Raw genomic sequence first — 12,088 nt, 5'->3', positions numbered from 1 at the left:
TCAACAGCGAATCGACTCTCCACACTGCGGTTTCGCTCGTACCAGATCATCTTCACCAGAGGTGTATCGTGACCCCTGCCTCCGCTACCACCACCTCCTCATTCCAGATTAGCGACTCGACCTCCGCACCCAAGTCACGCGCGCGAGCCTTAGCGCCGCATGCGTACCCACTCACCGGCTTGATGTCCGCGTGGACGATGCCCCTCGACTTGACGTGGGACAGGAAGAGGAGAATGCCACAGGTGTACGTCTTCACCATGTCCATGTCGATGTGCTGTTCGCCCGCTTCCTTAATCACCTGATTGAGGTTCGCCCTGTGAGGGGAAAGGCAGCAACGAGAGCAACAATGGCGCAGCGTCAGTGCCGTCCCCCTGCGGCGCTGCGTCGATTCTGATAACGACAACCTCATGGTGGTTAGGAGATGTTCACTACCTCGTCTGGTATACAGGAGAATCATGGGTTTGATTCTGATCCTGACCCTGATGCCCGCTGTATATTTTGAGTTTGCCTCTCTCTCCCCGTGGTGATCACGTGGATTTTTCTCCGGGTCTTCTGGTTTGTCCATTTACCACATTTCGAACCGACGTCGCGTTTTTCGAGTATTTGGCTGCTGTTATCAATTCCCACGCGATGATAAGCCACTTGGCCGAGCTATCATTTGTGATACCCAGGTTGCTTCTGAAAATTAGCTATACGTATACAGAATCGTGTGCCTTACCTGGTAAATAAAAAAATATATACTTTTAATATATTTTGAGTTTCGGTTAGAATCTACAATACTCCACACAGAAAGGAGCCCGACTTTTTAAATCGAACCCAGGCCCTTCCAATGAGAGGCTCGAGTGTGGCCACCGCGTCTGCAGGTGTGTGTGTGTGTGCGCGTGTGTGCGTGTGTGAGTGTGTGCGTGTGTGTGTGTGCGTGTGTGCGCCCACTGTTGAGCGGTGGACGCAGCAGCTAGCACTGTGCTACGAACCTGGCAGAGACCCGAGTTCAATTCCCGCTCACCACCACCACCGCCAGTGATAGCGAATTATCTGAACAACCTGTCTCAGGCCTCCCCCCAGGACAACTCAAATTAGAGGCCGTGGTATGTGTAGTGAACGTCGCCACTGGGGGGAGAGACAAAGGCGGCTGAGCCCGCTTGGTGCTGGCTACCCACCCCCACCCCCCCCCCCCATCGTGTGTCACAATGCTGACCTACATAGGCAGTGCTGCCACTTGCTACAAACAGCACTTGCCCCTACAGTCTGTTACAGGTTACACGGGGGTAATGCGGGGGGGGGGGGGGGGGGGGCTCCACGATATCATGACACGTGGGTGGCGCTGGGCATCTCAAAAGTATCCACGCTATAGGGGGGGGATGGGTGGCATAGGGAGGGGTGGAGAGACACGCATACACGTGAAGGTGGTGTGCGTACTTCAACAGCTCCAGGACAATGCAGCTGTGCCCACGGAAGTGGAAAGTGGACAGGACTCTGATCACGCCATGGTCCACATCGCTGCGCTCGCTCTGGAGCTCCCGGGATATCCGCAGCTCCCTGCTTTGCGACTTCTCGTCCATGGGGCTTTGTGAGTGGCGATCGCACGCAGAAAGGGATAGGGTAGAAGTCCACAAAATACAATGACGGCAATGTCAATGTGGGTGCTCCTCGCTGAAGTGATTGCCTCCCTCCCCTTACCCGAGAGATACAATTCTGTTTAGGAAATGAATCAATAATTCAACATTCCACAGGATACAATTGCTTACACCAGTTCCAAAATCGTGCACGCACGAGCTCGACTCTCATTGGCCGGTCATCATCCTCGCAGTGGGAGCAGTGGCAGCGGCTTTTGGCTGCTCGCCGCGGTGCTTTCAGATGCTACTGTATATCCACTGCACAATACACTGCACTATACACTACTCTACACTGCTATACCCTACACTGTATTTTAAACTAAACTACACTATACACTACTTTACACTACTACACGATACACTACATTTAACATGACTATACACGATACTATATGATACACTACACAATACGCTACACGATACACTGCTATGCATAATTATACTATACACTACACTATACACTACACTATATACTCCTATACACTACACTATACATTACACTTTTGGCTGAATGTCGGACAAATAGGGTCACCGCATCATCATTGCATGGCGCTTTCAAATGTGGTGCTTCAAAGACCGTCTGGAACGCTCTTTCCCTGCCGACATTAGGAAGCCACTGGGAGCTGTGCACTCTTAAATCATCATCTAGTTTGACAAACTCATGTTTTTGAACTGCTTCTTAAGTGTATTTTGTTTTTCTTTCTCCTGCACCTCCAATTAGCACGGTTGGCTACGTACGATGCCAAAGAAGTTCAACGTATGTACGTACAAACTACTATACACTGTACATTACACAACCATACACCACCACGATGCAATACACTATACACTACACCACTTTACACGACACTATACACTACACCATAGATTGGCCAGGAGCTACTCCAGGGGGAGCAGCATAGACTGGCGTAGGCTGAGGTAGGCTAACGTTAGGGCTCCCAATCGGATTTGAAGGTGGAGATCCGTTCAAATCTGATTGGTCATGGGGGAAAACTAAATGTAAATGAGGGGGGCCATGGCGGGTGTTGGTTGTGAAACACAGCCACGCTCAGACCGCGGACCTTTAAGCTGTGTGCGAGCAAGCAAGGTGTCCTGACAAAGAAATTAGCATAAAAATAGCATTTGATTGGCCAATTTTAGAAAAGAGGTGGTGTACGTGCCGGTTGACTTGCCGTTTGGCGCGGGGGCGGGGGGGGAGTTTACCTATTGATGGTGTGAAAAGGGAATTTATAAGAGCATCGAAAGTTTGGGGTAGCACTACTTGAAAAATATACTGTACCATTGAAATTAGTTTAATGTTCAGTTCGATTTAGAACATCTTTCCAATGGTTGCTTAATTTGAAACCATCTTCTCGGTTGAAATTATGTCTGCGTTTGTAGATCTGAATTGCCTCGTGAACAAATCTCTGATAAAAACCCGTGGGTTTGCAAAGAACCTTGGTATCGGAGAAACTTATATCGTGATCACCCACAGCGTTGTAACAGTGACCAGCCACGGCAGAAGAAGTCCACCGGCACGTACACCACCTCTTTTCTAAAATCGGCCAATCAAATGCTATTTGTTATGCTAATTTCTTTGTCAAGACACCTTGTTTGCTCGCACACAGCTTAAAGGTCCGCGGTCTGAGCGTGGCTGTGTTTCACTCCAGCGCTGTCCTCGAGACAGCCTGATCCCTTCACCTGATGAAGGCCACTTGTGTTGTGCCCGAAACGTCGTGATTTTTGTTGTTTTATTTTTTTTACCTACGTGACTTTACCGAATAGAACCAAAGAGTATGGATCCTTGCAGTCACGAAAGCTTTAAATCTAGAATTAGGTGCTGGTTGGTTGGGCATGACAATTTGGGAGAATCTATGAACTGCTTAAATTACAAACTATTGTAAGTATCAGCTATATAAACTATAAACTGCAAAAAGATTTTAAATTATAAACTATTCAACACCTTTTTTATTTTACCAGGTAAGGCCCACTACTCTGTGTAGCCCTTTTTCAGAAGCGATCTGGCCATCATAAATGATAGCGCAACGAAGTGGCTTATCATTACGTGGACATTTATAGTGTCAGCCAAACACTCTAAATGCGTGACGTCGATTCTAAATGTCTCTCTCCCCGTGGTCGTCACGTAGATTTTTCTCCGGGTCCTCCAGTTTTTCCCTCCACATTTAGAATCAACTTCAGAGTAATTTGGTTGCTGCTGCTACTGCTATATATTTCCATGTGATGATGATGATGGTGATATCAGGCACTTTGTTGGGCTATCATTTTTGATGATCACCAGGTCGCTTCTGAAAAAGAACTACAAAGCTCAGTGGGGCCTTACCTGGTAAAATAAAAAATATATATTTAGTTTTAGTGTGGGTTGCTGTGGGTTTCTGTGGGTCCCTATGGTTCTCTACGAGTCTCTCGATCTCAAAAGGTCTCTGGCTCTGTATGGTTCTATATGAATCTCTGGATCTCCGTAGGTCTCTGCGAGTTTGTGGTTCAATATGAGTCTCTGGATCTCTATAGGTCTTTGTGGATGTCTATGGTTCTATAGGAGTCTCACGTACTTGGAAGGCGACGCCAGTATCTTGACGGCCACCAGGTTGTTGGTCTTGTGGTCGAGGCACTTTACCACCAGGCCCTGACCTCCCTCTCCGATCATATTTAGCACCTGATAGCGGAAGTTGAGGTGCTCGTGCTGGACCTGCAGCGGTCACGGAGGGAGGTCACACGCAAAGGTCATGCGGAGGTCACATGGAGATCATGTGGACATCAGCACCAGCTCCATCGTCAACAAACATCCCCCCCACCCCGTTGATCCAGGGCTCGCTTGGACAGAGCTGTCACGCATGGGATCAGTCACTTACACGTAATCTATTAACAGCAGCAGTGCTGGGTACAGCAACCCCGCATCTGCAAACGTGATCTGTAATAGGAATAGGATTTACCCTTTTTACTGGCACAAAAATTGACACCTTTATTCAAGGCATCATGTTTGCAATAACCACAACACAAGCAGTCAAAATGCAAACAAAAAAGACAACTCTGATAATAATATGCACTGTCCTTGAATTTGATTGGTCCACACCCGAGACAGCTTTTCTTAGAGCCTAGTCTCCATTGGTGTTGGACCAGAAGACGCCAAAAGGCGTCTTCTGGTCTTCTTGTCATGATCATCATCATGTCCCCAGCTATAGATGATAGATATATGCAGCAGCAGCATTAGCGGTAGTAATCCCCTTTGTGTACGAGCGAAGGCCTCACCGGCACGTAGTGTTCCTCATCGTTGTCGTAACCGCCATTGGAAAATCCCCCGGGTCTGTCGCCGCTATCCAGGGAGAAGTACCAAACCTCCCGCATGGCGGCAAGCTCCTTACGCTCGCGCCGGCTCAGATGAGGCCCGAATAGGTTCAGGATTGCTGCCAGACGTGAGAATGAATAAACAACAACAAACAGACAACATGATACAGGGACTCCTCTACTTATGAAGGAGTTAGGTTCCAGAGGTCTGGTCGTAAGTCGATTTGTCTGTAAGTCCTACTTTACTCCTGTCGATTCCAAACATGTTGTATGGTGTGTACACTAAACATGGGGAATGGCTTTACAAGTTGTATAATCTCCTGCAAATGTAGAAGCAACTGGTTCTTCATGCTCTGCAGATGTAGATGCAACTGGTTCTTCATGCATAATAAGTTTTTGGGTTAGATCGCTTAAATATATAAATGTGTCGTTAAAACCCTCCACCACCCGACACAGCCAACTACTTAGGGTTGTCACGTAAACAGAACATGCCAATTCGTCACTAGTACAGCACACCGGCGTTTTGGAGAGCCGAGCCAAAACAATTACAAACTGAGTACAACGTTTCGCCAGTGATTACAACTAGTTAGTGCTGTACTAGTGACGAATTGCCATGTTCTGTTTACGTGGCAACCCTTACTAGTTGGCTGTTTTTGGGTGGTGGTGGGTTTTAACGACAAATTTATATATTTACGCGATCTAACCCAAAAACCTCTATAATGGATGATATTGGTCTCGAAAGTCTACGTGTTCAAGTGGTTCTTCATGCACTGCAGATGCAGATGCCACTGGTTCTTCATTTACTGCAGATGTAGATGCCACTGGTTCTTTATGTTCTCCAGATGTAGATGCCTCTGGTTCTTCATGTTCTGTAGATGTAGATGTTACTGGTTATTCATATTCTGCAGATGTAGATGGCACTTGTTATTGATGTTCTGCAGATGCAGATGCCACTGGTTCTTCATGTTCTGTAGATGTAGATGCCAGTGATTCTTCATGTTCTGCAGATGTAGATGCAATCACCACCATCCATTGCGCAGCAGTTGAACTTAAGACTCTCGATTCGAACAGGCAAATTGACTTATGGTTAATGTATTCATTTAGATTACAACGGATATCTATTAACACACCAGTTATTCAGTCTCCAACACACCAGTTAGTGCTGAACAAGTAACTAATTGACCACGTTTGTGTTTACGTAACAAACTTTCACGAGCTGGTTGTGTGATGCGTGGTGGTGGTGGGTTTAACGACCCAAGAGTGATACTTACACGATCTAACACAACAAAAACCTCATGAATAATATTGGTCGCGACAGCCCAACTACCCCGTGTCAAACGGAACAACTAAAACTCTGGTCCGTTCTGCTCGTTCAAGGTTCATGTGCAATTGAATTGGGGGGACTGCTGTGTGGTGTTGTTGTCTTGTTTGTGGCCTCGGACTGTTATCGTTGTATCACGAAGCAGAATATTGATTGCTTGGACACAGCAACCGCGTCTGCAAGCCGTGATCTGTAACTTTGGTCCTTACCCATACGTGTATGTATGTGTGTGTTGAACTTCTTTGGCACCATCAGTAGCCAACCGTGCTAAGCTGCTAGTGTCTCTGTGGGTTTCTATGGGTCTCTGGGTGTCTGAGATTCTCTGTGGTTGTGTATAAGTTGAACTTCTTTGGCACTGTACATAGCCAACCGTGCTAATCTATCAGTGTCTCTGTGAATCCCTGTGGGTCTCTATTTGTCTGGGTGTCTGTGAGTGTGTGTTTGTACTATGTTGAACACTTTTGTGCTATACAAAGCCAACTGTGCAAATCAGAGGTGCGGGAGGAAGGGCACAAAATTCAACACGCCAAAAAGCAGTTCCTAAGAAATACGATCTCAATGTAATATAGCGATGTAGTGTATAGTAATTTATAATACTAGGGGTTGTTCAGGGGCACCTGCGGCGCTCCTCACAACGGGAGGATCTTGTCAATGATCTCAAGGCAGCTGGGACCATAGTCACCAAGAAAACAATTGGTAACACACTACGCCGTGAAGGACTGAAATCTTGCAGCGCCCGCAAGGTCCCCCCTGCTCAAGAAAGCACATATACATGCCCGTCTGAAGTTTGCCAATGAACATCTGAATGATTCAGAGGACAACTGGGTGAAAGTGTTGTGGTCAGATGAGACCAAAATGGAGCTCTTTGGCATCAACTCAACTCGCCGTGTTTGGAGGAGGAGGAATGCTGCCTATGACCCCAAGAACATCATCCCCACCGTCAAACATGGAGGGGGAAACATTATGCTTTGGGGGTGTTTTTCTGCTAAGGGGACAGGATAACTTCACCGCATCAAAGGGACGATGGACGGGGCCATGCACCGTCAAATCTTGGGTGAGAACCTCCTTCCCTCAGCCAGGGCATTGAAAATGGGTCGTGGATCGGTATTCCAGCATGACAATGACCCAAAACACACGGCCAAGGCAACAAAGGAGTGGCTCAAGAAGAAGCACATTAAGGTCCTGAAGTGGCCTAGCCAGTCTCCAGACCTTATTCCCATAGCAAATCTGTGGAGGGAGCTGAAGGTTCGAGTTCCCAAACGTCAGCCTCGAAACCTTAATGACTTGGAGAAGATCTGGAAAGAGGAGTGGGACAAAATCCCTCCTGAGATGTGTGCAAACCTAGTGGCCAACTACAAGAAACGTCTGACCTCTGTGATTGCCAACAAGGGTTTTGCCACCAAGTACTAATTCTTGTTTTGCAAAGGGGTCAAATACTTATTTACCGCATTATAATGCAAATCAATTCATAACATTTTTGACATGCGTTTTTCTGGATTTTGTTGTTGTTATTCTGTCTCTCACTGTTCAAATAAACCTACCATTAAAATTATAGACTGATCATTTCTTTGTCAGTGGGCAAACGTACAAAATCAGCAGGGGATCAAATACTTTTTTCCCTCACTGTACATAGCCAACCACGCTAATCGAAGGCGTGGACGAAGGACAAACAAACTAAACATGAAGCAATTATAATGAGATAAGTTATCAACTTACCATAGTGGTGTAGTGTATATTAGTGTAGTGTGTAGCAGTGTAGTGTATGTATGTTGAACTTATTTTTCAGCGTACATAGTGAACTGCACTAATCAAAAGGTGCGGGGAAGGGGCGGGGGGGCAACAAACTAAACACAACAACAAACACAGAAGCCAGTTTTATGATTGCCGCTGTTCTCACCTTGGGGCGATTGGCTGCGGATGGAGGCCGTGCCAGCCGAGGACAGCGCGCTCCACGTGGTGCCAGACATGGCATGGCTCACTGCCTCTCCAGCTGGGGTCGTCTACATACACACGCACATAGACACACATATGAAGATATACTTGAATTAGAGGAAGTCCCCACGAGAGGGTGACGTCATGAAGGACAAAGGGGAGAGCAGTTGGGGCAATAGAGGGAGGAGACTCCCCGGAAAGGGGTGACGTCAGCGGAAGAGGCGGGGATCGGGCCGCTTTCTCAGCGGGAAAGGAGTTAAGAGAATGCGAAATAAGGAACATTGTGCTCACCCGATCCCGGACTGGTCTACTCTTTACACATACATAGACACCTACATACACATACATAAACACATCACTCGATATCTTCTACAGCCCATGCTGCGCCCATTTAGGCCCCTCTATCTGGCTGAGGAAAAGCTGTTTAGGCATGCGATGACTGGGCATGCAGTCTACATGACCCAGCCTACACAGCCTTGATTGCCGGTGGAGCTCACCGATGGGACTTTGTCCAAACTTTTCAAGTATTTGCGAGCTCATCGCACAATCCAGCCTGGTTAAACCCTTTTTTAATCCAGGATGGGTTGTCGGCTGCCCAGCCTAAATGTATCTAACTGTTGATGTTCCATTAAAGGGGTCCACGTTTTGCAAGCATAGATAAGGGAGGGCATGACTGTGGCCGAGAAGACCCAAAGCTTTGTGTGGAGCGACAGACCAGTTAGCTTCCACACAGCCTTATCCAGCTGATGAAAAGATAATGCTGCTCGGCTGATTCGGAGTGAGACCCCTGCTGTCAAACTGGAGCCGGTCATGAGCACACTGCCCAGGTATGGAAAACTCTCCAATCTCTCCACAATTGCCCCATCATCAATTGGGAGTTGTGGGGGTGGAGTGTCTTATGTTAGAAAATACCCAGGCAGGTGCTAAGTTTTAGTGGGGCTGATGGAAAGGCCCCACCATTGAATGGCACGATCCAGGTTCAGCAGCAGTGCCTCTAACTCCTCTGAGTGAGCAACAATTACCAGATCATATGTAACATGGTTGACCAATAGGGAGCCATCCTTTGACCACACATACGAAAAAAATTCCCCCGTATAGCCTTTACAGACTTGGGGCAAGTGCTGTTAGCGTGCACCTATGAAGGTCGGCACGGCACACGAGGGGGTGGTTGGCCAGCACTATGCCCAGCCGCCTTTGTCTCCCCAGTGGTGATGTTTATACACCACACCAGGTACTCATTTGAGGCTGAGTTTATCTAAGGGAGGCCCAGGACCGGTTCAAATAATCGTCAATGGTATTGGCCGTGAGCGCGAATCAAACTCGTTTCTCTGCCGGGATCATAGCACAGCGCACTAACCACTACAATACCGCTCCATACGGAGATACAAACACTCTGGCGTGCGTACAAATGCACACCAATGTAGACAGGTAGGCACACGCAGAGTGGAGATCGCATACTTCACCACACGAGTGGAGGGCTCTATGCGTACCTTCATGGTGTTGATTGTGAGAGCGCCGTCGTCGTTTTGCTGCGTAGAGCTCATGGCGACTCTCGCGCGCTGCTCCCAAGGGTCTCTGCGTGGATAAGCGATGGGTGGGGTGGACGGGAGTGTAGGAGAGTGGCACGTGGAGCAGTCAGGGAGAGCGCGACGACACCATTACCCATGTCACAAGGACGTGGATTCGCATCACTACACAGACTCACAGAATCAAGAGGGACTCACATCATCAACACTTACTCGCATGATCAACCCGGACTCACATCCCAAGCACGAACCCACATCCTCACCCTGGAGCCACAACATGGACCCAAACACTCACCATGCCCATAACACGGACCCACATTCTCCCCAAAAACCCACAACACGGATCCATTTGATCATCAAGAAGCCATAAAACGGTCCCACACACTCACCACGAACCCACAACATGGACCCACACCTTCACCCCGGACCCACAACATGCACCCATACCATCCCCACAAACCCACAACATGGACCCTCACACTCATCACGAACCCACAACAAGGACCCACACACTCACCAAGAACCCACAAGAAGGACCCACACTCACCAAGAACCCACAACACAGACCCATACCCGCACCATAAACCCACAACACGAACCCACACCCTCCCCACGAACTCACAACACGGACCCACACACTCACCACGAACTCACAACACGGACCCACACACTCACCATGAACCCACAACACAGACCCACACACTCACCATGAACCCACAACACGGACCCACACCCTCCCCACGAACTCACAACACGGACCCACACACTCACCACGAACTCACAACACGGACCCACACACTCACCATGAACCCACAACACGGACACGCACACTCACCATGAACCCACAACACGGACCCACACCCTCCCCACGAACTCACAACACGGACCCACACCCTCCCCACGAACTCACAACACGGACCCACACCCTCCCCACGAACTCACAACACGGACCCACACACCTCTTCAAAAGTTTTTCTCGGATTGCTTCAGCATAAGCTTCTCGACGATGACGAAGAAACAGAAGCAGCTGCCTCCTACGCCTGTCTCGAACTCTGAGTAATCACGTGGTGCTGTGATGTCACCGGTGACGTTGAAGATCGCGCGTCGTAGCCACGCCCCTTCTAGCCACGCCCCAAGTGTCGCTAACGCTCGTGACCACGCCCCTTTTCGCGCGCCCTGTGCCCCCCCCTGGCTCCCCCCACCACCACCCCCCGCGGCTACTTCCGCTTCCGCCCTGGGCGAGTGGAGGTGGCGGGAAAATCTGAGCTGGTTCGCTGGCTGGGCCTCCTCTAGATCGACTCAAGTTTCATTTATTAGGTATAGCCCTGTGAGCCATGCGGCCTGAAGATGCGTACACGGGTCTCTGTGTGTGGGTCTATGGGTCTCTTGTGGTGAGTCTGTGGCTATCTATGTGTGAATCTACGTGTATCTGTGTGTTGAGTCTATGGGTCTCTGTGTGTTGAGTCTATGTATCTCTGTGTGAGGTGTCTATGGGTCTCTTTGTGATGAGTCTGGGAATCTGTGTGGATAGTCGATGGGTGTCTATGTGTTGATTCTATGGTTTTCCGTGCCGTGAGTCTATGGGTCTCTGTGTGGTGATTCTGCGTGTATCTGTGTGTTGAGTGTGTTGAGTCTATGGGTCTCTGTGTGTTGAGTCTATGGGTCTCTGTGTGGTCATTCTGTGGGTCTCGGTGTTGTGAGTCTCTGGGTCTCTTATGTTGTGAGTCTACGGATCTCTGTATGCTGAGTATGTGGGTCTCTCTGTGTGGTGAGTCGATGGGTTTTTGTGTGGTAAGTCTATGGGTCTCTGTATGGTGAATCTGGCTCTGTGTGTTTGCATGGGTCTCACCCACACAACCACCCACCCACTCACACACCCACACACATAACCAAGGTTCTCTGTAAACCTACACGTTATCACCAGAGATTTGTCCACGAAGCCATTCAGATATACAAACACAGACATAACTTCAACCGAGAGGATGGTTTCAAATTAAGCAACCATTGGAAAGACGTTTTAAATCATACCAAACGTCAACTAATTTCTAACAGCAACTTCAAGTAATGGTATACCAAGCATATTCCTTCCGAACTTTCTATTAAACCCCTTTTTCCTACTCTCCCCTGACAGCACATTCTTGCCGATCTTTATTTTTTTCCGTTTCTATTGCACACACACAGTGACCCATCCTCCGCACCCTCTACACAAAAACATGCTAATCCCCCAGCTAATTTTCTGACTTTAACACCCTTCTGCTTCAACACTTTAACACAGCTATTTTTTATATGTAAACTCCTTTGTCAAGGCGCCGTGCTCCTCCCACCGAGCTTAAAAGACGCTGCGAATCTTAGCAGCGGTCATTGAAGTGCTGTCGTCCCGACAGTTCTGTTCCTTCACCTGAAGAAGGCCA

The 12,088-nt window shown here is 48.4% G+C and overlaps 1 protein-coding gene across 1 annotated transcript; it reads right to left on the bottom strand.

Annotated features, from left to right (window-relative positions):
• On the bottom strand, nt 1–10,788 carry LOC142907188 (dual specificity tyrosine-phosphorylation-regulated kinase 2-like). Its single transcript, XM_076056441.1, has 7 exons — nt 9,642–10,788; nt 8,117–8,219; nt 4,863–5,017; nt 4,166–4,302; nt 1,420–1,566; nt 176–314; nt 1–24 (listed from the first exon to the last, which is right to left on the bottom strand). The coding sequence occupies exons 1-7, from the start codon at nt 9,693–9,695 to the stop codon at nt 1–3; spliced, it is 759 nt and encodes a 252-aa protein (XP_075912556.1). The 5' UTR covers nt 9,696–10,788.
• Nucleotides 10,789–12,088: the final 1,300 nt, after the last annotated feature.

The sequence above is a fragment of the Petromyzon marinus genome, chromosome 75, assembly GCF_048934315.1.
Source record: "Petromyzon marinus isolate PM22_M1 ecotype Great Lakes invasive population chromosome 75, UKy_Petmar_22M1.pri1.0, whole genome shotgun sequence".
Taxonomy (NCBI): Eukaryota; Metazoa; Chordata; class Hyperoartia; order Petromyzontiformes; family Petromyzontidae; genus Petromyzon; species Petromyzon marinus.
This window is presented reverse-complemented; position numbering and strand designations above follow the sequence as displayed.